The sequence below is a fragment of the Phoca vitulina genome, unplaced genomic scaffold (genome assembly GCF_004348235.1).
Source record: "Phoca vitulina isolate PV1807 unplaced genomic scaffold, GSC_HSeal_1.0 scaffold5, whole genome shotgun sequence".
Lineage (NCBI taxonomy): Eukaryota > Metazoa > Chordata > Mammalia > Carnivora > Phocidae > Phoca > Phoca vitulina.
This window is the reverse complement of record NW_022589708.1, coordinates 78,685,814-78,712,450: the sequence shown is the minus strand read 5'-3', so window position 1 is coordinate 78,712,450 and position 26,637 is coordinate 78,685,814. Positions and strand designations below refer to the sequence as shown.

Below are 26,637 nucleotides of genomic sequence, written 5' to 3'. Positions count from 1 at the left end.
GCCAGAAGTGCATCACATGTGCATGACTGAACCAAACATTTGGCAAGAGAATGAGACTCTTGACTAGCTTAGATCTGTATGCAAGGAGGAAGGATGGTGGCAGGTTCTTGTGTGGGTAGGTGTCCAACAGTGTCTGCATATAGAGTTCATTTTCCTGGCATTTGATAGGGACAGGGTAATTACTTTAACTGTCTTCATAACGTTTATAACTTTAAAATTTCGTATTCATATTTTATTTAGGTTTAATAATTATCTGTAAGCAATATTTGAAGACATTTATTAGAGTGTTTTGGACTATAAAATAGAATTCTGTACTTTATTGTAACCTTTATAAAATGGCATTTATTATGGTCATTGCTCAGTTAGAATTTTGCAAATCTTTAGGAAACTAATTTGTATCCCATCTGACTAAATTTTAGTCAGATTCTACCAAAAAATATGATTCTATAGACAAAGCTGTATTATTAAATTTATTCCTGTATTTTTTAAAAGTCCATTTGTAGAGAAGAGAACTGTGTATTCTGAAATATTCCTTTTTTTTTTTTGAAGATTTTATTTATTTATTTATTTGACAGAGAGAGAGATAGCGAGAGCAGGAACACAATTAGGGGGAGTGAGAGAGGGAGAAGCAGGCTTCCCGCCGAGCAGGGAGCCTGATGTGGGGCTCAATCCCAGGACCCTGGTATCATGACCTGAGCCGAAGGCAGATGCCTAATGACTGAACCACCCAGGCACCCCTATTCTGAAATATTCCTAGTAAAATTTTATTTAGGCACTAATGTACATTCAGAGTATTGTGATATTTGGTGGAAGAAAGTGGTAGCAAAATGACATTAATGTTATTTTAAAATGTGACTGATTTGGGAGTACTATGTTTGCTACTAATGGAATCAGGATTTTTTTAACTTCTTCACATTGTTGGAAATATTCTCTAGAGTACCCAACTGGTAGTAAGTAATAATAATTTTTATCTCTTCTATGGGGGCTTCAGTTTTCTTCACCATAAAGTAAAGTTTTCATTTGTCATAGGCTCTGAAGAAAGGATCTACTTTCTTTTGGGGATGATAATGTAATAGCATGGGTCCTTGAATTACCTTACTTAGGTTTAAATCCTGGCTCTATAACTTAACTAGCTATGTGATCTTGGGTTAATAATTAACTTTCTAAACCTCAATTTCCCTATCAGTAAAATGATAATAACGGTAGGACTTATATCAGATGTTACTGGGAGGATTAAATGACATAATTAGGGTGAAGCATTTAGCTCAGTGTTAAATTACACTTGTGCCAAGTAAATGTTTACTTTTATTAACCAAAAATGTTATTTTTACTGTTGTTATTAATTCTATAATTATTAAAAACAGTAGTGCATTTGCTCTTTAATGCCATTTATATTTTTGTCTTATCTGTAACCTATTCTTATAAAAGCACATAATGGACAATGTTACAGGTAAATTAAATTTTAGTATGTATTATTAGTGCTTGAATGAGTCAGAGTACACCTGCTTTTTCTTTAATAGTCCAGAAGAAAAGATTAGACAATTAGAGAAGAAAGTAAATGAATTGGTAGAAGAAAGCTGTATTGCCAACAGCTGTGGAGACTTAAAATTGGTAAGTTCATAAACTTATAGGATTCAAGATGGTGATGCGTGTGTCCTATGTATGTGCACAAATACAAAGCACATGTACGGGTTTTCCCCGCTATCCAGAAGAAGAGCAAAACCTTTCATAAGCCAAAATGGCATCAAACAATTATGAATTTATATTGGAAAAATTTTTGAGCATTCCTAGACCCAAAAACTAACCTGTCTTAGGCTTTTCTGCTATCTCAGGACACATCTTGCCAATGGATGCACAGAATAAATCAAAATAAATCACAGATGTCCACAGACAGTGGTGGCTTGATGCTGAGACGCCGTGTGGCGGGGCTGCTCTCGCTGCTGGAGGTGTGCGCTGCCTCTGGAAGGGTTTGCTACAGAACAAACGTTGCACACTATTTCACTTCTGGCCTTTTGTTTTTATAAAAGCAGAAATCCTCTGCACATTTTTTTCAGTTAGCAAAAACAGGTGCTAATGTAGGTCTTTTGTTAAAGCATAGTGGCATTATGTGAACTTTCAGAAAGTGAGGGATACCTGAATAGATTAACATGCTTTTTTGTTTTTTAGGGCGTTTTTTGCTGCTGACAGGCCTTAGAGTTTTCACTAAAGCAGTTTTTTGAAAACATAGGCAGCTGCTTCCGAAAAACTCTTATGTCAAAACAGTTGACTGATTTTGTAATTTTTGACATTGGTCAATACAGTAGGAAAACAAATTCTAGTGGAACAGTTGATTAAATTTTGCAGCCTGGTGGACTATTGGATTAGACTCACAGCCTGCTGAAGGGCGTAGCTACCAAGCTCCACATGCAGTACTAAGGGTTCTTTTCTTATTTAAGCCTCACTACCCTAAAATATTCTTTTAGGTACTGTAAACTGCAAAATCGTAGTTTGTTTTTTGGCACTCCAACTCTGGTTTTTCGTGCCCTTTTTTTTTTTTTTAAGATTTTATTTATTTATTTGTCAGAGAGAGAGAGAGCATAAGGAGGGAGAGCAGCGAGGGCCAAGGAGCCCGATGTAGGGCTCGATCCCAGGACCCCAGGATTATGACCTGAGCCGAAGGCAGATGCTTAACCATCTGAGCCACCCAGGCGTCCCTCGTGCTTTTTTTTTTTTTTAAGATTTTATTTATTTATTTGACAGAGAGAGCGAGAGCAGGAACACAAGCAGGGGCAGTGGGAGAGGGAGAAGCAGGCCGCCCGCTGAGCAGGGAGCCTGATGCAGGGCTCGATCCCAGGACCCTGGGACCATGACCCTGAGCCAAAGGCAGACACTTAACAACTGAGCCACCCAGGCACCCCTCATGCTTTTTTTTTTTTAATTAAATATTTTTGGGGCACCTGGTGGCTCAGGTGGTTAAGCGTCTGCCTTCAGCTCAAGTCATGATCTCAGGGTCGTGGAATTGAGTCCTGCATAGGGCTCTCTGCTCAGCGGCAAGTCTGCTTCTCCCTCTCCCTCTGTGATCTCTCTCGCTCTCTCTCTCTCAAATAAATAAAAATCTTTAAAAAAATTAATTAAATATTTTCTCTTAATTTGCTTTGTTCTCATTACTTTGTCATACCATATAAATGTAATTTCTATGACTTAGTTATCACATTAATGAATACCATTAGAATTGTTCAGTATAAAACTACTTTTATTGCTCACAGAACTGGTGCTTTTTTATCTAGCTCTAAAAAAAAATCCCATGTTAAATTAATCTGGTTAATCTGGTTAAATTAATATGGTTAATCTCTTGGTGGAAATCAACAAAAGGTTCTTGGCATTCTGAGTAGGATATAAGAGCCAAACTAAGTAAGCATTTGTTGTAATATCGGATAGCAGTTATCCTTTGATTTTTCTGTGTTTTCAGCATCCCAGAAACCAAACAAATCCATCTAAATTTCTGTCTCATGAGTTGGAATTAAAATATCCAAAGACTCAGGATTGAATGGGAAAAAGAAGAAAATATGTAGGGTCAAATCTAAATGGTGGTGGAAGGTGTGGTGATAAAGAAACTTGACTTGGGGCTAATATACTCTCCACTTTATCATTTATACTTCCTCCTCTTTCTGGGGAGCAGTGGGGGGAACACATGACATTTTTATGATGGTGAATTCCACTTTAAACAAATACTCTGGGTTCTTTTGTTTTCAAGGGGAGTTTATTATAAGAGTACAGGAGGGCATACTGGGAATCCAAGAAGGTATAAGGCATCCAACCAAGCTTCATACAAATACCTCCCAAATGCATAAAATGCTCATAATGAATGCTTAAAGGAATTTACAAAGTATAAACTTGATTTCAGGCCTTAGAAAAGGCAAAAGATGCAGGAAGAAAAGAGAGAGTCTTGGTGAGACAACGAGAACAAGTTACAACTCCAGAAAATATCAATTTGGATTTAACTTACTCAGTAAGTATAAAATACCTGTTGAGTAAAATTATTTTGGCTAGGATTTGTAGATTCCGAAGGTTTTTTTCTTTTTCTTCTGTTTTTTTTTTATTTCTAAAAAGACTTTATTTAAATTCAGTTAGCCATTGTAAATCTTATTGGACCTTAGGAGCTCAGAATTCGATTAATAGAAATCTTTATGAAGTTCATGAGGCACTCTTTGTTCTGTACAAAGATTTTTTTTTTTATTTAATTAGTTTTTAATAACTTAGGAAGTACCTGCAAACCCACCACCCAATGACTCTATTTCTGGAAGATTGATAATATTTATGCTCTGTTTTTAGTATAGTTACTTTAATGAGATTCTAATATGGACTTTTGGTCTGTAATTTTCAAGAACTTCCAACTAGGTAAATAATACAGTGTTCTGTGAGGGTAGTGAAAAAAACAAAAGCTAATTTCTTACAGAATTTTTTTAACTCTAAAAAGATACTTGATGTTTATACTGGTGTTTTAAAAGGGTGTATTTTTAGTGGGAAGAGTGTTCATCTGCCAACAAATGGGAAAAAAGGGCATTTGAAACTTTGAATAGAAATTTTTAGATGTTCAGTCTTGGTAGCTAATATCTTTAAATTCCATGGAATCTTCAGGGAATAATTTCTAATCTTTTTTTTTTTTTTACCTGTAGGAAGGTAAGTTTCTATAACTTAGTGACTTAAATTATAATTTTGCATACAGAGAAATACTTTTTACAGTTTTGCATATAAAAAAGCACAGAAATGAAGCCTTAAGGTATTTCCACATAATGTGTAATTTTTATTTACAAAGAAAATTTGGCCCACTGTCTTACTTATTCCTTTTATTACCAACAACATTAACAATACAAGTTTATTCTTTGTAGGTCTTTCTGAGATTAATGGATGGTAAATGCCACCTAAATTAGAAAGAATACTTAGAAAATAAAAGTGCCATTTAGAGGATAGCTATACTTATCTTAATGTTCAGGTTCATTTTGAATGCAAGATATTTCTGTGTATGCTTTACTTCCTAATTGGTTAGGTATCTTGATATAGACATCTAGCTTTGTTATAGGATGTTAATCTCTGAAAAGATTATAGGCAAAAGGGGCCTAAAATGGTCATTATATGTGATTTTGCAATGTTTATTCCTTAGGTTCTTTTCAACTTGGCTAGTCAGTATTCAGCTAATGAAATGTATGCTGAAGCACTAAACACATATCAAGTTATAGTGAAAAATAAGATGTTTATCAATGCAGGTGGGTATATGTAGTCAATTTTCCCAATAAGTGTAGTTCTTTTTTTCCCCCTGAAGTTTATATATTTAAGTAATCTCTGCACCCAACGTGGGGCTCGAGCTCATGATCCCATGATCAAGAGTCGCATGCTCTTCTGACTGAACCAACCAGGCACCCTGAGTATAGTTCTTTTGTAGTGTTAATTTACATTTCCCCACTTTATGTTTCCTTATAATAATCTATGCTCTAAACAAATTTGTGTTTATATGGAAATGTCCTGCTTGAAGATACTGTTTATATGAAAACTCACATAAATACAAATGAAGAAATACTGTTGGGGTGAGGTGTATTGCCTAACAAACAGTAAACACAAAGTGTATTCTGTCATCACTAGTAGAATGAGCCATTGCAATCCCATCAAACATGCTTTCCCAAGGGGCGCCTGGGTGGCTCAGTTGGTTAAGCCGTTGTCTTTGGCTCAGGTCATGATCCTGGGGTCCTTGGATTGAGCCTGGCTTAGGGCTCCCTGTTCAGCGGGGAGTCTGCTTCTCCCTCTTCCTCTGCCCCTCCTCCTCTCTCATGCTCTCTCTTGCTCATGCTCTCTCTCTCTCAAGTAAATAAAATCTTAAAAAAAAATGCTTTCCCTTATAAATTTATCCCCAAGAGACTACAATTTATATGTATCATTTATATTGTGTAATTTTTTGGTAGTAGTATTAAAGTTTATCAGAATATCATTTTCTTTAATGTATATGGCATTATTGAATCTAATTTTTAAATTCCGTCTTTTTTTAGAATAACACAATTCCAGTTTTATAATGTAAATCACTTGTTTTCTAGCCATATTTTCAGGCTTTCATATTTCCATTTGTCTTAAGTTCCATTTCCTTACAGAAGATTGGTGTGTAGATACATGAAAATAGTATAACTCTTTTAAAGTGAGAATTTTAGGTAGTGTCTGAGGCTTCCTAACTTGAGAAAAGCTTCAAAGAATATGAATTAAGGTCATCTGAAGTACAGAAAAAGTGAAGAAAATAGAATATTATATATTCATTATTTTTTATTAGGAAGATTGAAAGTGAATATGGGAAATATTTATTTAAAGCAAAGAAATTATTCCAAAGCCATTAAATTCTACCGAATGGCACTAGATCAAATTCCAAGCGTCCATAAAGAAATGAGGTAAGTTTACATAATGATAACTTGGTGAAATTTAAGTGTTGTTTTTCAGAAACAATATAACTCTTCTGACTTGTCACCAGTGAGTTGAATGTTTTGAGGTGTTTGTACATGTGAGGTGTTAGATTTATGTTGTATCTGTAGTATTTTGGTGCGTTCCCCTACTGACTACTTGCACACATTTATATAATGACAAGTTAAAGGTTAGAGACAAAATATGTAATCAATTGAAATAAAACAAAGCTAATTGGCCTATATAAGGGATAACCTAGCAGGCCATTAGCAGCAAATAAAAGTCACTGCCAACATAAAATCAAAACAGCAGTTTAGAACATAACAGACTTTAGAGTGTCTTAATTCCTATAGGCTAGAAATCAGGAACGCCTTATATTCTTGCTGTAGATTGAGAATGAAATAATTAAGGAAGGGATTACATTTGAATCTTAGAAGAGGGGAGAGGAGGAGGAAGCTGGAATATTTTCTATTCATACAATATTTCAAGAGCAGAAACAGTAAATTACCTTATGGTCTGGTAATGACCTTGATATCATAGAAGATTTCCAGGATATTTACTGAGTATACTTTTCCTTAGGCTTAGTACAATTCCTCTGTGAAAGTTAATTTATTTGTGAATGCCACCTTTAGTGACCATTTGTTTTTTAGTAATGTATCATTATCATTGGGAAATATTTAGCTCCTAGGACACAGTGCCCTTAGGCACTTTTAACTCAGTTGAGGCCAAGACTTTGAGCATTGTAGAAAAAGATAATAATATTAGATAGTTTATGTCAAGTGCTTAATTAGTTTATGTCAAGTGCTTAATTATCAATAATCAAGAGGTGCTATAGTAACTAAGTTGAGGGACTTAGTTGAGAGATTATTAAGAACAAGAATGGTCAAGAAAGGCTTTATGAAGGAGGTGTACTTACGATAGGTTACTTACGTGATGAAGGGAAAAAGGGTAATATTCCAGACAAAGGGAAAATTGAGATGAGTCAAGGAAATAACAGTATTTGTGATCTGATCAGAGAATTATGAATAAATGAATTTAGTTGAAGCCGAGGTATTATGTTGAGGAGTGGTTAGAAATAAGATGGGATCACATCCATTATAATGGCTCTAATCAAATGACTGAAAATAAGTACTGAAGAGCATGTAGAGAAATTGGAAACCTCATACATTGGGCATATCAAATGGTACAGCCAGTTTGGAAAATAATTTGGCAGTTTTTTAAAAAGTTAAACAGAGGGGCGCCTGGGTGGCTCAGTTGTTAAGCGTCTGCCTTCCGCTCAGGTCATGATCCCAGCATCCTGGGATTGAGCCCTGCGTCGGGCTCCCTGCTCTGCAGGAAGCCTGCTTCTCCCTCTCCCACGCCCCCTGCTTGTGTTCCTTCTCTTGCTATGTCTCTGTCAAATAAATAAATCTTAAAAAAAAAAAAAGTTAAACACAAATTTACCAGTGGACCAGCAATCCCACTCCCAGGTATATACCCAAGAGAAATGAAAACATGCTGTCACAAAGGATTGTGTGTGAATGTTCATAGCATTATTCACAATAGCCTCAAAGTGGAAACAATCAAATGTCTGTCAAGCAGGCAATGAATAAATAAAATATGGTATATTCATACTGTGGAATACTATTTGGAAATATAAAAGGAATAGAGTACTGATACATGCTGTACAATGGAGGAACCTTCAAAAGATTATGCTAATTGAAAGAAGCCAGATATGATATACTATATATGACCCCATTTATATGCAATGCCTAGAAAAAGCAAATCCAGGGAGACAGAAAGTAGGTTAATGATTGCCTAGGGCAGGAGGTGAGAATGGGAAGTGACTGCTAATGGGCACAGATTTTCTTTTTAGGGTAATGGAGATGATTTAAAATAGGAATGTGGTTATAGTTTCACAGCTGTGGAGATATAGCAGTGCTCACTGAATTGTGTACTTAAAACAAGTGAATTTTATGTAAGTTAAACCTCAATAAAGCTTTAGCAAGACAAAATAAAATGTGGGAAAGAAAAGAAGGAAACTATCTGTGGAATGTCTTGATTACCATACTAAAGAATTGAGGCTTTTAAAGCTTATCCGTGTTTGTTTTTCTTTAGGATTAAAATCATGCAGAACATTGGTGTTACATTTATAAAAACTGGTCAGTATTCAGATGCCATTAATTCATTTGAGCACATCATGAGTATGGCCCCAAATCTGAAGGCAGGCTTCAACCTAATTCTTAGTTACTTTGCTGTTGGAGATCGAGACAAAATGAAGAAGGCATTCCAAAAATTGATTGCTGTTCCCTTAGAAATTGATGAAGATGATAAATATATTTCACCAAGTGTGAGTATGAAGAAGATTGCTGTGTAGCCAGCTACTAGTTATCCATGCTTTTCTGTTTCTAGGAATGAAAAAGTTGGAATGGATGACTTTTTAGGTTTCTCCTAGCCCTATATTAATATGTTTTAATTAATTAAATTTAATTAATGTGCTTTTATCAGTTTCATTTGTTATTTAAATTAGGTTGAGAATGGGACTCTGTTGAAATAGGGCTAGAGCTTATGGTTAAAGATCAACTTTACAATTTTAGTGAAAAAAGAGAAAATCTTACAAAATACAAGTCATGCCATTCTTTAAGAAAAATATCTTGACGAAGGAACCCCTAAAGCCTTTTTTTTTTTTTTCTGTTTTTTTATCAGTCATTGTTTAACAGAGGAAACTAAAACTATGTGTACTAAATAGATCAAAAATGAAAAGAAGAATTCCTTATCCTTATGCATAGAGTGAAGCAAAATACAAAAGTCATATTTTCAGAGCCCTAAGGAGGAAATACTGTACAATGTTAAGTGAAAAACCAAGTGGAAAAAAAAAAAAAAGATATACACACACCCATACATGAACATAAACTGGAAGGAAATACACCAAAATAGAAATAGTTTCCAGGCAGTGAGATAATTTTTCTTACTGCTTTTAAAATATTTTTCAGGTTTTTACATATAAAGTATTGGTATACTGCTATATTATTTCATATTAAGCCAAATCATATGAAATTGCCTGTATTTATAGGTCAAAATGGTTTAATAATGCCAATTTCATAAATTGAACTTAACAGATTTTCTTAATAGATTATAAGGGTATTACAGCATAGTGGTTGGCTTCATCACTCAGTACTTACTCTTCTTATGCCTCAGTTCCTTTATACATAATATAAGACTCATTATAATAATCTACCTTATAGGGGCGCCTGGGTGGCTCAGTCGGTTAAGCGGTTACCTTCAGCTCAGGTCATGATCCCAGGGTCCTGGGATCGAGCCCTGCATCGGGCTCCCTGCTCAGCAGAGAGCCTGCTTCTCCCTTTCGCTCTGCCTGCTGCTCTGCCTACTTGTGCTATCTCTCTGTCAAATAAATAAATTAAAAAAAAAAAAATCTACCTTATAGGGTTGTGAGGATTAAATGAGGTAATGTATGTGAAATGCTTAAAACAGTACCTGGAACATAGTAAGTGCTAAGTAAACATTAACTACTATATATTATTTTCATATTAAGAAAAAATATCTTGTGAAAAAATCATCTGTATTTTTAATAGAGAGTAGAGATATTGATTACTAAAGAATTTGATGATCATTAAAGCATTTATATTTAAGTTTAGAGTTTATAATATCACACAACTTCTGTGTACTTGGTCCTATTCTATCCAGTCTGACCTTTTATCAGTTGCTCAGAATCTGTTTGTTCAAGGAGAATGTAATTGGTAATCAGAAATGAGAAGAAAATGAGAAGAAATGAGGGAAAATAGTTTAGAAAGATTAACTTACTCTCCATTTTATGTAACTACTTAGTGGTGAGGTTGATTAGAAATCCAAGTTCTTGGTATTTACTTCTGAATTCATCATTTTTTTTTCCAATTTTATTTTCCCAGGATGATCCACACACCAACTTGGTGATTGAAGCTATAAAAAATGATCATCTAAGGCAAATGGAACGTGAAAGGTAATATTTTGTGGCTTAGTAATATAGGTTTAATTTTTGTAAAAAAGTTGAATGTACATTCTGATTATTTCTCTCAAAACTTGTTATATTCAGTATATTTCTCCAATAAGGCTATTGTTTCACCATTTCTATACAGTACTAGATTCTCTTTTCACCTTCAAGATAATCAAAGTTCTCAGGCTGACCCCAGTTATTCTTACTCAGTAGCTCTTACTATTTTCTTGTAATCTGCTTTCCCTCTGCATTTGGTGCAATATTAGAACTTTGCTTATATTACTTTATTTACTTATTTATTTAATTTTTTTTTTTTTAAGATTTTATTTATTTATTTGACAGAGACACAGTGAGAGAGGGAGCACAAGCAGGGGGAGTGGAAGAGGGAGAAGCAGGCTTCCCGTGGAGCAGGGAGCCCTGATGTGGGGCTCGATCCCAGGACCCTGGGATCATGACCTGAGCCAAAGGCAGACCCTTAACCGTCTGAGCCACCCAGGCACTCCTATATTACTTTTATTTAAAAAAATTATATTTTTATGTATTTTTGCCCAGCTTCCAATTATATTTCATCTCCCAAAGACAAAATTGTTCTTATTTCTTCCTTCCTCCAATATGGTACCTAGTCTCTGCCAAGTATGGTCTGAAAGTGCTAATATTTATTGTATATGTATTAGGAGTATAGCACATGATAGAGGGCCCTTAATTATTTTAATTGTGGTAAAATATACATAACATAAAATTTGCCATCTTAATTATGGTGCATAAGACTTCATGGTTTGGGGGTGGCTCAGTCAGTTAAGTGGCTGCCTTCGGCCGAGGTCATGATCCCAGGGTCCTGGGATTGAGTCCCACATCAGGCTCCTTGCTCAGCAGGGAACCTGCTTCTCCCTCTCTCTCCCTCTGCTTGTGCTCTCTCTGTCAAATAAATAAAACCTTTAAAAAAAAAAAAAAAGACTTCATGGTTTGGTAATGTTATGTGCATTAACATTGTTTTATAACTAGTCTTCAGAACTCGTGTGTGTGTCTGTGTAAGTGTTGGGTCATATGCTAATGCTAATTCTATTTATTTATTCATTTTTAATTCCAGTGTCATTGAAGTTATATTAATTTCAGATGTACAATCCTATACATTAGTCAGTGCTCATCATGATAAGTTTACTCTTAATCCCCTTCACCTGTTTCACCCCAGAACTCTGTATCTTCTCAAATTGCAATTCTACCCATTGAACAACTCTCTAGGCCCTGCTTCCAACACCTGGCAACTACCATTCTACTTTCTGTCGCTATGAATTGACTTTATTTACCTCATATAAATGGAATTGCAGTATTTGTGACTGGCTTATTATGTTTATCATAATGCCCTCAAGGTTCATCCATGTTGTGGCATGTGACAGGATTTCCTTCCTTTTTAAGGATGAATAATATTTCATTATATGTATAGAAGGTCCTTAATTTTTAGAAATTAGTTTAATATTAAGAATACTTCTGGGGCGCCTGAGTGGCTCAGTCGGTTAAGCGACTGCCTTTGGCTCAGGTCATGATCCCGCCGGGGTCCTGGGATCAAGCCCCGCATCGGGCTCCCTGCTCAGCGGGGAGCCTGCTTCTCCCTCTCCCACTCCCCCTACTTATGTTCCCTCTCACACTGTGTCTCTCTCTGTCAAATAAATAAATAAAATCTTAAAAAAAAAAAAAGAATACTTCTGGGAAGGTGGAGTAGACATAGTTTTCCCCATTCTTCCCACTAAGTACAAATAAAAACCCTGGAAGTTCTATATAAAACAAATATAAGAAGAAAGGTGGAGAAAATAGGGCAGATCAGCAAGGGACCTCAGGATCTGAGGAACAACATGGCAGTGAGTTCCCCTCATGTTTCCCAAACTTGGAGCTGAAGAAGCTGGCAATCAGAAAATGACAATGGTTGTATTTAAAAAAACAAAAGCCCCAAGAAAAGCCTGCTTTCTCTAGCCAAAGGACAAGGAAAGGAGTAGGCTAACAAGACTGAAAACTTTGAGATAAATACCACACACACACACACACGCACACACACACACTATGGCCCCACTGCCATGTATGCCAGCAAAAGTCAAATGGGAGCCTAGCTTTCCACCCTGATAAGTCTATAAAGAGACACCCATACCCCAAAAGTCCAAGTAGGGAGCCAGGACTTTAATCTGACAGGCCCTTAATGAGTCCCACCACTCTGTGGTGTCAACAGACGGCACATGGAGATCCTGGAATTCCACTCCATGTGGCAGTAATGAGGCACTGCCCCTCTCTCCCGGTGTCAGAGAAAATAATGGAGAGTCAGAACTTTCATCATCATTCAGTGATAACAAAGCCACCACACTGTGGTGTCCGTAGGGACCATGGTAGAAGCAGGAACTCCTGCCCCACCCAGCAGAAACAAGGACTTCTTTCCACCTTGGTTATCAAAGGAGGTTGTGTTGGGTACCTAGACATCTATTATCTGATGATAATGAGGTGGTATCTCTTCTTCCCTGGTGGAGTGGTGTCAAAAAAGCCAGCTGAAACAGAAGTTTTTTTTAAAAATTTGGAGTATTATAATGCAGAAATGTCCCAAGTTTTGATCAAGAATACTTGTCATACCAAGAACCAGGATGATTTCAAACCAAAAGAAAAATCCAATCAATATATGCCAACACTGACATGACAGAGATGTCAGAGTTATCTGACAAATTTTAAAGCAACCATGATAAAAATGCTTCAGCAAGTGATTATGAACATTAGTGGGTGGGCTCAACAGGAAAATAAACGGGTTATGGAAAGATTCAGTGAACTGGAATATGGAAAATGGAAATTACTCAATCTGAACAACAGAGAGAAAATAGAGTAAAACCAGAAATGAACAGAGCCTAAGTGACATCTGGGACTATAACAAAAGATCTACAATTTGTGTCATCAGTGTCTTAGGAGAAAGAGATTGGACTAAATTTAGAAATAATGGCTGGCAACTCCCCAAATTTGGCAAGATAAATAAATATACAATACGAGAAACTGAATAAATACCAAAGAGAATAAACCCAAGGAAATCCATGTGAAGATACATCATGATTAAACTTCTGAAAATTAAAGACAAAGTCTTGAAAGGAGGCAGTGAAAAACAACACTTAAGGGAAAGCAATTAGAATGATAGTGGAAGTCTTAATAACCTAAGCTCCCAGATAATAAACTAGAAAAAGAAAAGCAAAAGCAGCCAAAGGAAGAAATAATAAATAGAAATCATTGACATTGAAAAGAAAGAAACATAAGTGAAACACAGAGCTGATTTTTTGAATAGATGAATAAAATTAATAAACTTATAGCAAAACTGACAAAAAAGACACAGATTGCCAGTATCAGGAACAAAACAGGAGCTATCACTACAGACTCTGTAGACATCAGAAGGATAATAAGGGAACACTACAAACAACCCTACACCCACAAAATTGACAACTTAGACAAAATGGACCACTTTCTTGAAAAACACAAATGACCACAACTCACCCGATGTGAAATAGATCATTTGAATAGCCCTATAAATATTAAAGAAATTTAATTTGTAATTTTAAACCTCCTGAAAAAGAAATCTCCAGGCCCATATGGTTTTACTAGAGATTCCTAGCAGATGTTTAAAAAAGAATTAACATCAATTCTACACAACTTCTTCCAGAAAATAGTTCATTTTATGAGGCTGGTATTCCCCTGATACCAAAACAAGACAGACAGTACGGGGCACCTGGGTGGCTCAGATGGTTCAGCATCTGCCTTCGGCTCAGGTCATGGTCCCGGGGATCTGGGATCGAGCTCCGTGTCGGGCTCACTGCTTGGTGCGGAGCCCGCTTCTCCCTCTCCTCTGCCGTTCCCTCCGCTTGTGCTCTCTGGCTCTGTCTCTCTGTCAAGTAAATGGGTAGAATCTTAAAAAAAAAAAAAAAAGTACCAAAAAGGGAGGGTGGGGACAATAGATCAATATCTTACAAATATAGATGCAAAAATCCTAAAGAAAATACTAGTAAACCAAAATCACAAAATATAAAAGGAATTGTGTACCATGACCAAGTGGGATTTATTCTAGGAATGCAAAATTGGTTTACTCTGTAAAAACCGGTAAGTATAAAAGAGAATATCAACAGAATGCAGGACAAAACCACATCATCATCTCATTATAAAACAAAGAAATTTTTTTTGGCAAAATCCAATATGCTTTTATGGTAAACAAGCAAAAAAACCTCAACAGGCTAGGAGTAGAAAGGAACTTCCTCAATCTGATAAAGGACATTTATGAAAAACCCGGTTTGACATACTTAATGACAAAAGACTGAATGGTTTCCCCCTTAGAGCAGGAACAATACAAGGATATTCCTGTCACTACTTCAACATTGCACTCGGGGTCCTACCATGGAAATTAGGCAAAAAAGGAAGTAAGAGACATCCAGGTTAGAAAGGAAGAAGCAAAATTATCTCTGTTTACAGACCACATGATCTTGTATGTGGAATATCCTACATAAAATTTTAGAATCCACTAAAAAGCAATTACAACTAATAAGTTCAGCAAGCTTGCAGAGTAAGAGATCGATATATAGGAATCAATACTAAGAAATATACTATACACTACCAATGTACTATCCAAAATGAAATTCATAATTACATTTACAGTAGCATAAAAAATAATTAAGGAATAAGTTTAACAAATGAAATGTAAAACTTATACTCTGAAAAGTATAAAACATTACTGAAGGATATGCTAAGTAAATGGGAAGACATCACATTTTTATGGATAGGCACTTAATGTTAAGATGGCGGTGCTCCCCAAATTATTTTATAGATGCAATGTGATCCATATCAAAATCCCAGCAGTGGTTTTTTAGAAAGTGACAAGTTGATCCTAAAATTCATATGGAAATCTAAGGGATCCAAAATAGCCAAAACAATATTGAAAAAAGAAGAGCAAAATTGGAGGGCTCACACTACAAAACTACACCAATCAAGTGTGGTAGTACTTCATGCTAGTAGCATAAAGATAGACCTAGAAATCATTGGAATGGATTGAGGGTCCAGAAATAAAGTTTTACATTTATAATTAATAAAAGTGCCAGGACAATTTGTTGGAGAAAAGATAGTCTTTTCAACAAATGCTGCTGGGACAATTGGATATCCTCATGCAAAAGAATGAAATTGGGTCTCTCTCATACCATACACAAAAGTTACTTCAAAATGGATCATAGGGGATGCCTGGGTGGCTCAGTCGGTTAAGCGACTGTTTCAGCTCAGGTCATGATCCCAGGGTCCTGGGATCGAGCCCCACATTGGGCTCCCTGCTTGGCGGGAAGCCCGGTTCTTCCTCTCCCACTCGCCCTGCTTGTGTTCCCTCTCTCACTGTCTCTCTCTCTGTCAATTAAATAAAAATAAATAAATAAATAATGGATCATAGACCTAACTGTAAGAGCTTAGAACTATAAATTCTTAGGAAAAAAAACAACAGTATTATTGATCTTGTATTAGGCAGTGACTTCTTAGATATGATACCAAAAGCACACCAAAAGAAAAAAAAATAGGTAAATTGGACTTCATCACAATTAAAAACTTTCGTTCTTCAAAAGACACTATCAAGAAAGTGAAAAGACAATCCACTGAATGGGAGAAAATATTTGCAAACCATGTATCCAAGATGGATTTATTTCTCCAGTATGTAAAGAACTCTTCCAATTCAGTAATAAAAAGGCCAGTTAATAAAAAGGCCAATTAAAAGCATACAAAGGATCTGAAGAGACATTTCTTCAAAATAGATAAGTGAATGCCCATTAAGCACATGAAAAGATGCTTAAGTTCTATACTTAGGAAAATGCAACTCAAAACCGCGAGATACCACTTTACACCCACTTGTATGACTGTAATCAGGAAGACAGATAATAACAGCTGTTGGTGAGGATGTGGAGAAACTGAAATCTTGTAAGCTGGTAGCAGGAATGTAGAATGGTATAGCCACTTTGGAAAACAGTTCGGAAGTTCCTTCAAAGGTTCCTCAACAAAGGTTCCTCATACTTAACCCAGCAGTTTCTCCCAGAGAAATTAGAGCGTATGTCCACACAATAACATACACAAATGTTCATAGCAGTAGCACTCATAATATGCAAAAAGTGGAAACAACCCAGATGCCCACAGCTGATGAATGGATAAATAATATATGGTCTGTCCATATACTGGAATATTATTTAGCCATAAAAAGAAATGACATAGCAATATATGCCACAGTACATACAAACCCTGAAAACATTACGATGGTAAGTGAAAGAAGTCAGTCACAAAAGACTATATATTCATGATTCCATTTATAGGAAAGGTACAGATTAGACAAACCTATGGAGACACGTAGTAATTCAGTTTTACTGTTTCCCGCACACTCTTCTTCAATGGTCATTTTTACCCTTTCCTTTCATGTCCACAGACAGTGCAGGTTATGTAACTGCAGCTGCAGAGCTTTGTGTTTCTCCAGTGTTTCTTTCTTTGTTTTGTTTTAAAATCGGTTTTTTATTATGTTCGTCCAGTGTTTCTTCTTCCATTTGTCAGCCTGCATTGAAAAGAAAGAGATGATCCAGAAGGCAGTTATGGCTTGCTAATCCCATTTCCTAGCCATGGTTGTCAACCTGACTTACGGACAGATTTCTAGTGTAGCTGTCCACCATTTAGTAGACTTTTATGGTATGTTAGCTTTGATAGGTAATGTTTATACTTAAAAAAAAAATCCAAACTTTTTTTTTTTTTTTTTTTAAATCCAAACTCTTTATACCAAATGTCTCAATAAAACTTTTTTGTTTGTTTGATATAGGAAGGCCATGGCAGAAAAATACATCATGACAGCCGCAAAACTCATTGCTCCTGTAATTGAAACATCTTTTGCTGTAGGTTATGACTGGTAAGAGAGAAATTCAGTATAACTGGATGGATATGTTGTTTTCATAATTTATACTTTTATTGATTCAAACTTTTATTAGAAAAGTAATTATGAATATTGATTTCTACTTATCAGGAAGTAATATTATATGGTAAAATCAATATAGGGCATTCTAAAAGTTCTGTCTTTTTCTTATTGCTTATGTCATTTCTTAAATACTAAGGCAAGTGTGCTACCATTCGATATAAGGATACATAATTCCACTATATAAACCCAACCTGTATCCTTTTTCATTTTACTGTATCTTTTCTCATTTTTTCCTTTTCTACCTAAAGTTTGTCAGTAGTACTAAAACTTTCTATCCTCAGGAATAGCTCTCACACCTAAAGGGGCTGTTGTCTCCTGATGTAATGTACTTCCTAAACAGAAGTGAAGAGTTTTATTAGAGTTGGAAAAATCTTAGATCGTTTGTTGAGTGAGTAGTGAATTTCTTTCTTACTTCCACCCAGTACAGGAATCCCCTTTGTAGCGTCCCATATAGGTGGCCATTTAATTTCTGCTTGGAGTCTTCTGGTATTCAACTCATTTGTTTTATTTCTAAACATCTTTAAGGGTTAGAAAAATCTTCTTTGTATTGAACCCAAAATTGCCTCTCATGGAACTTTTTCTGTGATCTTTCAAGCAAACATAGACTGAATCTATGACCTCTTCTATATGGTACATTATAGAATTTTAAAAATCCAAGATACATGTACATAGTTACAAAGTCAAGTACAGAAGAGTTACTATATTCGTTTCTTTCTTTCGTTTTTGTTTTTTTATTGAAATAGAATTTACACATAACATTATATCAGTTTCAGGTATACAACAAATGATTTAATACTTATATATATTGCAAAATGATCACAATAAGTCTAACATTTGTCACCATACATAGTTACAAATTTTTTCTTGTGATGAGAACTTTTAAGATATATCTTAGCAACTTTCAAACATGCAATACTGTTGTTGTTTTTTTTTAAGATTTTATTTATTTATTTGACAGAGGAGAGACACAGCGAGAGAAAGGAACACAGGCAGCAGGGGTGGGAGAGGGAGAAGCAGGCTTCCCGCCAAGCAGGGAGCCCGATGTGGGGCTCGATCCCAGGACCCTGGGATCATGACCTGAGCTGAAGGCAGACGCTTAACAACTGAGCCACCCAGGTGCCCCGCAATACTGTAGTATTAACCATGATCATACTGTACATTACATCCCATGTCTTATTTATTTTATAACTAGAAGTTTGTACCTTTTGATCCCCTTCATCCATTTCACCCCCTCCCTGCCCCCACTGCTGGCAACCAACAGTCTGTTCTCTGTAGCTATGAGGTTGAGTTTTGTTTTGTTTTCTTGTTTTCTATGTACCTTTCATGTTTCTTCTTGCTAGACATAACTTCTGTTTTCTTTGTTGTATTCTTACCATCTTTCAGATGCTTACCCATTCTGTTTATTCCTTGGAGTCCATTCTGTTTCTTGGAATACACTGTCTCCCTGGTTTAATTTGTATGGGAGGCTTCACAGTTGATCCAAGATGTTTTGTGTTTGTTGGTATTTCCAGTTGCTTGGCTCTCTTTTTTTGCATTTTTTGCTTCTGTTGCAGACTCAAGTTTTTTTTGGAGTTCTCCCTTACAGAATATCTCTGCTTCAGTTTCCATATGATGGTTGCCGTCTTGGCCTGGTGTTAAATGTCATCTTGGTGATTACTGCCATTTCTCTCCTGGTTTGGATCTTTTTTTCTTGTTTCTTGTTTATTAAAAAATAGTTATTTTTTCCTTGATTTCATCCTTAATTAACCCCTTTAAGATCTTTCTGTGCATGTCTGTAAACATGTAATGCTATTCTCATTCCTGATTGGTCATTTGTTTTATGATGTAAAAAATTTAAAATTCTAAATTGTAACTTTCTTTTAGAAGTTTAAAAGCATTTCTTCATTGTTAGCTAACACTGTTGCAGATTAGAAGTCTAATACTAGGCTTATCTTTATTATTTGTGGGTGACCTGTGTTTTCTTTCTGATGATTTTTAGAATTTCCTCTGTAGCTGTGTTATTCTGACATTTCACAGTGGTATGTTTAAGTTTGTCTTTTTTCCTGTCTTCCTCCTAAGCACTCAGTAGACCTCTCAATTTGTAGTATATTGTTTCCTTTCAATTTGGGGAAACAGTGTTATATTATTTCCTTGATAATTTATTTCCTTCTCTACTTACAAATTTCTATCAATTGGGTTTGGGGCTTTCTTGTCACTTATCTTTCTCATATTTTCCATCTCTAACTTTGCTTTCTGGGAGACTTTCTTGACTTTCTCATCCAATCCTTCCATTTAATTATTTTGTATTTACAAGAGCATTTTCGTTGTCTCTGGTTGTCTGGATAAGGGGAGTCTGTGGGCCTTTGCTGCACACAGAGATGGAGCGCTCAGGGATTCCATAAGAGCCCTGCAGGCAGGCACCTGAATTCAGCCATGTTCTCAGCTCAGTCCCTCACTTGCCATCCCTGAACCGCAATCTCACCTGGATTCAGTGGGGGCAGGAAGCTCTCTCTGTTGCTGCTTTCTTGGTGTCATTTCCTTTTCTCTGCTTTATAAGCCAGCACTTTCTCATTCTTCTAGAAGTTGTATTTGCTCATGTAGGTAGGAATGGGAGATAAATGCATAGGTCCGCTGCTGTTTTGAATCAGAAATTTTGCCAGTTAGTGCCAATAGTGATGGAAGGACTTTCTTAGAGTTTTTTCTCTTTTCAGACAAACAGTTCCAGTTTCTTTACTCATTTCAGATATGGTGTGTTTTTCTAGAATGACTGGTTTTCTACCTGACTAGTTGCCTGCCTAGTTTATAAATGAGTCCCTTAAAATGTGTCCCTATATATGTACACAGTACTCGTGTTTTGACCAGTGTTATAGTACCACAGAATCACTGTATCCCTTTTTGTGGGGACCAAACTGTGGTTGTAACCAAAGATTTCCTTGATCTGGGGGACAACCACCTCAAGATAAATGAACTCTGTTTATTTATCTTTAATTATGCTGAATAGTACATATTATTTGTTTTACTATTATTTATTTATTTATTTTAAAGATTTTATTTATTTATTTGACAGAGAGAGACACAGCAAAGGAGGGAACACAAGCAGGGGGAGCGGGAGAGGGAGAAGCAGGCTTCCCGCAGAGCAGGGAGCCCGATGTGGGGCTCGATCCCAGGACACTGGGATCATGACCTGAGCCGAAGGCAGATGCTTAACGACTGAGCCACCCAGGCGCCCCTGTTTTACTATTATTAAATCTAACCTGAATTCTCTTAATGTTTACTAGGCATACATATTAGTTTTTAATGTTTTTACCTTTTCAAAAATATGATTATAATTTTGTCTTTGCACCCTAGAAATTGAGTGAAATTTTGAACATTATCAAATGCCAACCGGTCAGTTTGACTGACATTTTCCACTAACTTGACATTTTAACTTATCAAAAGGCATTGCTTTTGTCATATGAGACTTAAGATCAAGCCAGACTAGATGGTTCTACTCATGTATCATTTTACTTTTACCTAGGTATATGTTTTTACTTGAATATGTTTCTATTGTTAAATGAAGCCTTGTATTAGAAAAATGGTAGGTTCACTTAAGAAATGTTCACAAACAGCTACCATGAAATATGAAAGTAAATGTATTCGCATTTATGTTAAAGATAGATTTCAAGAGATTTTTGGTGTGGATACTGATATAATGAAAGAAGGAATCGAAGAAGACCCATTCTTTTACTGAGGTTCTGGATTTACCCTCACATTTTGTTTTATCCAAGCTCAGCACTTTTCCCCTTTATTTTTTCCAGATTTATTGAGATATTATTGACATATAATATATGCAGATTTAAGGTGTACAGGGTGGTGGTTTTATATATATATATATGACAAAACAATTATCACAGTAAGGTTATAACACCTCCATCCCCTCACATAATTACCTTTTTAAAATTGTGCTTATAAGATTTTTTTTTTGCAGCTAAAACTGGAAGATAAATGAACTTCTGTGAGCTTGTGTAAAATTGTGCTTATAAGATTTAAGATTTACTTGTTTAACAACTTTCAAGTATATAATACAGAATTGTTAATTATAGTCACCATTTTGTTAATGGTGTCACAGTCCCAAAATTTATTTATTTTATTCCTGAAAATTTGTGCCCTTTAACCAACATCTCCCTGTCTCCCCCACCTCCCAGCCCCTGGTATCACCATTCTACTCTCTATTTTTATTTTAGGTTCTACATATGAGTGAGAATATGCAGTGTTTGTCCTTCCTCTGTCTGACTTATTTCACATAGCATAATGCCCTTGAAGTCCATTCATGTCTCAAAAGGCAGGATTTCCTTTGTTTTATGGCTAAATAATACTCCTCTGTGTGTGTGCATGCGTACGTGTGTGTGTGTGTGTGTGTGTGTCTGTGTCTGTGTCTATGTGTGTCACATTTTCTTTATCCATTCATCTGTTCTGGACACTTAGATTGTTTACATTTCTTAGTTTTTATGAAGAGTGCTATAATGAATGTGGGGTACAAATATCTCTTTGGGTTAGAGATTTCATTTCCTGTGGCTATATACCCAGAAGTGGAATTGCTGGATCTTATGGTAGTTCTCTTTTTAATTTTTTGAGGAATTTCCATACTGTTTTCCACAGTGGCTGTACCAGTTTACATTTTCACCTACAGTACACAAGGGTTCCCTTTTCTCCAACACTCACGTCTTCTCTTTTTGTTGAGACTTTTTCTCATGAATGATTGTTAAATTTACATCTATTGAGATGATCATATGATTTTTATCTTTCATTCTATTAATGTGCTGTACCACAGTTAGTGATTTGCTTATATTGAACCATTTTTGCATTCCAGTGATAAATCTCACTTGATTATGGTATATGATCCTTTTAATGTGCTGTTGAGTTCAGTTTGCTTGTATTTTGTTGAGGATGTTTGTATATAAATATTCATCAGGGATATTGGCCTGTAGTTTTCTTTTGTTGTAATGTTCTTACCTAGCTTTGGTATTGGGTAATGTTGGCCTCATAAAATAAGTTTGGGAGTTTTCTGCTTCAGTGTTTTGGAGAGTTTGAGAAGGATTGGCTTAGAATTTACCACTGAAACCATATATATGATCCTGGGCTGTTCAAATTTTCTTTTTCTTCCTGATTCAGCTTTGGGAGGTTATATGTTTCTAGAAATTTGTTGATTTCTTCTAGGCTGTCCAATTTGTTGGCATATAATTTTTCATAATATTCCCTCTTAGAACCACTTTTGCTGCATCCAAAAGATTTTGGATCATTGGATTTTCATTATTATTTGTTTCTGTGTATTTTTTTATTACCTCTTTGATTTCTTGGTTGACCGATTCACTGTTCAGTAGTTTTCTATCCCTTCACTTTGAGCCTATGTGTGTCCTTAAAGCTGAAGTGAGTCTCTTGTATGGTTGGGACTTGTTTTTAATGCATTGAGACACTCTGTGCTTTAATTGGAGAATTTAATCCAATTACACTTAAAGTAATTATTGATGGATAAGGCTATTGATAGGTAATTATTAATTTTAGTAGTTAATTAATTATCACTGATAGGTATTAATGTCATCTTATTATTTTCTCGCTGTTTTGTAGTTCCCTTGTTTCTTCTTTCTCTTTCACTGTTTTTCTTTGTGAATTGATGATTTTCCATAGTGGTATGCTTTGATTCCCTTTGCTCTGCCTCTTGTGTATCTACTGTAGATTTTTGTTTATATAAAATATTTTATTGTTATAATAGCCTCAAGCTAATGACAGCTTTGCATACTCTTTTACACTCCCCATAATTTTACCTCTTTTTATATTGTGTATTTAACTTTTTAAATATTGTGTACCCACTAACATTATTGTAGCTATTGTTATTTTTAATACCTTTGTCCTTTATCCTTTTGAGTTAAGTGATTAACATACCTCCATATTATAATATTACAGTATTCTGAATTTGGCTAGTTAACATACTGTTAACAATATGTGTTATATTTTCATATGTTTTCATATTTTTTTTTTTAAAGATTTTATTTATTTATTTGACAGAGAGAGACACAGCAAGAGAGGGAATACGAGCAGTGGGAGTGGGAGAGGGAGAAGCAGGCTTCCTGCCGAGCAGGGAGCCCGATGCGCGGCTCGATCCCAGGACCTGGAATCATGACCTGAGCCGAAGGCAGACGCTTAACGACTGAGCCACCCAGGCGCCCCTTCATATGTTTTCATGTTACTAATTAGCATCCTTTCATTTCGTCTTAAACTCCTTTCAGCATTTCTTGTAAGGCAGGTTTAGTGGGGATGAATTCCCTCAGTTTTTGTCTTTTGGGAAAGTCTCTCTCTTTCATTTCTGAAAGGAAACTTTGCTAGGTAAAGTGTTCTTGGTTGGCAGCTTTTTTCTTTGAGTGCTTTGAATATATCATCCCACTCTCTTCAGGCCTGCAAGGTTTCTGATTAGATATCTGCTGATAGTCTTATGGGGGTTCCTTTATATGTGAGGAACTTTTTTTTCTTGCTGATTTTAAAATTCTCTTTTACTTTAGACAGTTTTACTATAATGTGTCTTAGAGAAGCTTGTTTTGTGTTGAAGTTTTGGGGTTACCTATTAGCTCCATAAACTTGGATGTCTAGATTTCTCACCAGATTTGGGATTCTCAACCATTATTCCTTAAATAGGCTTTCTGCTCCCTTCTCTCTTTCTTCTCCTGGGACTCCAATAATGGGTAGATTGTTTCTTTTGATGATACCCCATAATTCACATAGGCTTCTTTCAGTCTTTTATTTTTCTGCTCTTCTGACTAGATAATTTCAAATGATCTGGCTTATAATTCACTATATCTTTCTTTTGCTTGGTCAGGTCTGTTGTTGAAGCTTTTTATGAATTCTTCAGTTTAGTCATTGTGTTTTTCAACTCTAGGATTTCTGCTTTTTTTTTTTAATGGTTTCTATTTCTTTGTGGAACTTCTCAATTTATTCATGTGTTGTTTTCCTAATTTTATTTAGTTGTCTGTTTTCTTAAAGTTGACTAAACTTTTTTTTTTTGACTAAACTTTTTAAAGAGGATTATTCTAAATTCTTTGTCAGACAGTTCATAGATTTCCATTTTTTTGGAGTCAGTCATTAGAATTTCATTAGTTTCCTTTGGTGGTTATATATTTTATTGATTATTCATGATTCTTGTGTCCTTGTGTTGGTATCTGTATATTTGAGGAAGTAGGCACCTCTTCTAGCCTTTACAGACTGGCTTTATGAAGCAAAGCCCTTTACCAGTCAGCCTGTCCAGAGATTCTGGGTGGACCATCTGGTGGAGTACTCAAGTGGACAGGTCTGGTGCCTGGGTTAGTAGGTAGGCAGGCCTAGTGCTTGAGTACACGGGGACCAGTCTGGTGTCTAGGTCACAGGGTGGAGCTAAAGCCTAGGTTCACTGGGGTGTGCTTGGTACTTAAATCTGGGGTGATGGGCTTGGGACCTTGGTCTGTGTGGGCAGACCTGGATCCTAGGTTTCCAGGCACCAACCAGGCATTGGGGACCCCTGGGGTGGGCCTAGCATCTAGGTCCACAGAGGTTGGTCTGGTACTGAGATAGGCTGGAAGCCTGGTTTTGTGAGAGCCAACCTGGAGTCTAGGACTACAGGAGTTGGCCTGTATCCTGGAGTCCTCAGGAGATGTCATGGAGGTTAGATTTGCAGGGGTCATTATGGCACTTGGGTGGACCAAGAATATGGATCTGTGGGAGCTTGCCTTGAACCTGGGGGCTGACCTGGTACTTGGGATTTGGGGCTACAGTAGCTAGCCTGGTGCTGAAGTGGGTCAAAAGCTTGGGTATACAGTAGTCATCCTGTCTCTGGGCCCTGTCATCTTATCTTTTTTGTAGGGTCAAAGTTGTTGCCTGGGAGCTGGCTGATGCCAGGATGTGTCAGGAGCCTGGGTTCATGGGAGCTTGCTGGGAACCTAGAGGTTGTCTGGAACCACTGGAGCCTGCTTTGCCCGTTGGGCCATGGACCTAGGTTTGCAGGAGCCACCTATGGCCACTGGAGCCAACAGGCACTGGGGTGAGCTGGTGGCCTTGGTTCACAGGTACTATCTGTGGAGCCTGATGCCTAGGAGCCACCTGACGATGTAGAAAACTACACGTAACAGGGTGGACAGGAGCCTGGGTTCATAAGAGCCTGCTAGGGAGCCACCAAGGGCATTGAGAGTCAGCCTGGTGTTGGGGTGGGCTGAACTGGAGTCTGCAGTGAAGTCAGACACTTACTTTACTCAGCTTCTCTTAGAGAGAGTCTTTCTCTCTCCATGATGAGCTGTCTGGGCTCAGAGGAAAGATGAAAGGGGTCTATGAATCTATCTGTCCTCCTTAATGTGTCTTTTCTTACATCTGATCTTCACCCAGGTGCTATAATCCCTCACCTAGAATCCTTAGCTCTTGTAAAGTATTTTCATGCATGGATAGTTCTTAAAATTGATTTTTGGGGAGGCTACAAGTACTAGAAATTCCTATACCACCATTTTTCTGGCATCACTCCTCCAACTCAGTTTTTTTTTTTAATATTTTATTTATTTATTTGACGGAGAGAGAGACAGCGAGAGAGGGAACACAAGCAGGGGGAGTGGGAGAGGGAGAAGCAGGCTTCCCGTGGAGCAGGGAGCCCAATGTGGGGCTCAATCCCAGGAACCTAGGATCATGACCTGAGCCAAAGGCAGACGCCCAACGACTGAGCCACCCAGGCGCCCCTGACTCAGTATTTTTAATGTTACCCAGTATAAATATTAGTTTTAGCCAAAGAGCATAGTGATGTGCATAGTGATATCATAACTATGTTATAATCCATAGGTATTTTTAAGATTTCATTCGTAACCTAAAACGTAGTAAGTCTTATTTCCTTATGTGTTAACTAGGTAGGCATTCATTTCCCTAGATAGAACTCGGCAGTTTTTTAAAAAATTTGCCAGATCTCAGGTTACATGAAAGCCTGTTTCTAGTAACTTTGAAGAAAGATGTTTGATATTCATAAATCTTACATAATATTTTTCAGAAACTGCAATATATATGTGTATGCATATAAACATATGCATATGTGTGTACATTTTATGTGGTTATATACATAAAAAAACTATGCATTTGTATATGTATGTATGTATATTTTAAATGGAGGACAGTGATCTTTAGAGTCAACATCATAGCTTCTGACTGTGGTTAGAAAATACTTTGTATGGGATGCCTGGGTGGCTCAGTTGGTTAAGCGTCTGCCTTCAGCTCAGGTCACGATCCCGGGGTCCTGGAATCGAGTCCAGCATCGGGCCCGGCGGGG

The 26,637-nt window shown here is 36.5% G+C and overlaps 1 protein-coding gene across 4 annotated transcripts in view; it reads left to right on the top strand.

The window, feature by feature from the left end:
* The window catches only part of IFT88 (intraflagellar transport 88), a 147,506-nt gene that overhangs the window by 31,020 nt on the left and 89,849 nt on the right, over positions 1–26,637 (top strand). For all 4 annotated transcript variants that reach the window (XM_032403385.1, XM_032403381.1, XM_032403384.1 and 1 more), the window contains 7 exons: positions 1,521–1,611; positions 3,884–3,988; positions 5,141–5,243; positions 6,290–6,404; positions 8,512–8,743; positions 10,320–10,390; positions 17,208–17,294. In XM_032403385.1, coding sequence (XP_032259276.1) covers positions 1,521–1,611; positions 3,884–3,988; positions 5,141–5,243; positions 6,290–6,404; positions 8,512–8,743; positions 10,320–10,390; positions 17,208–17,294 — 804 coding nt within the window. The remainder of the gene's footprint in view (positions 1–1,520; positions 1,612–3,883; positions 3,989–5,140; positions 5,244–6,289; positions 6,405–8,511; positions 8,744–10,319; positions 10,391–17,207; positions 17,295–26,637) is intronic.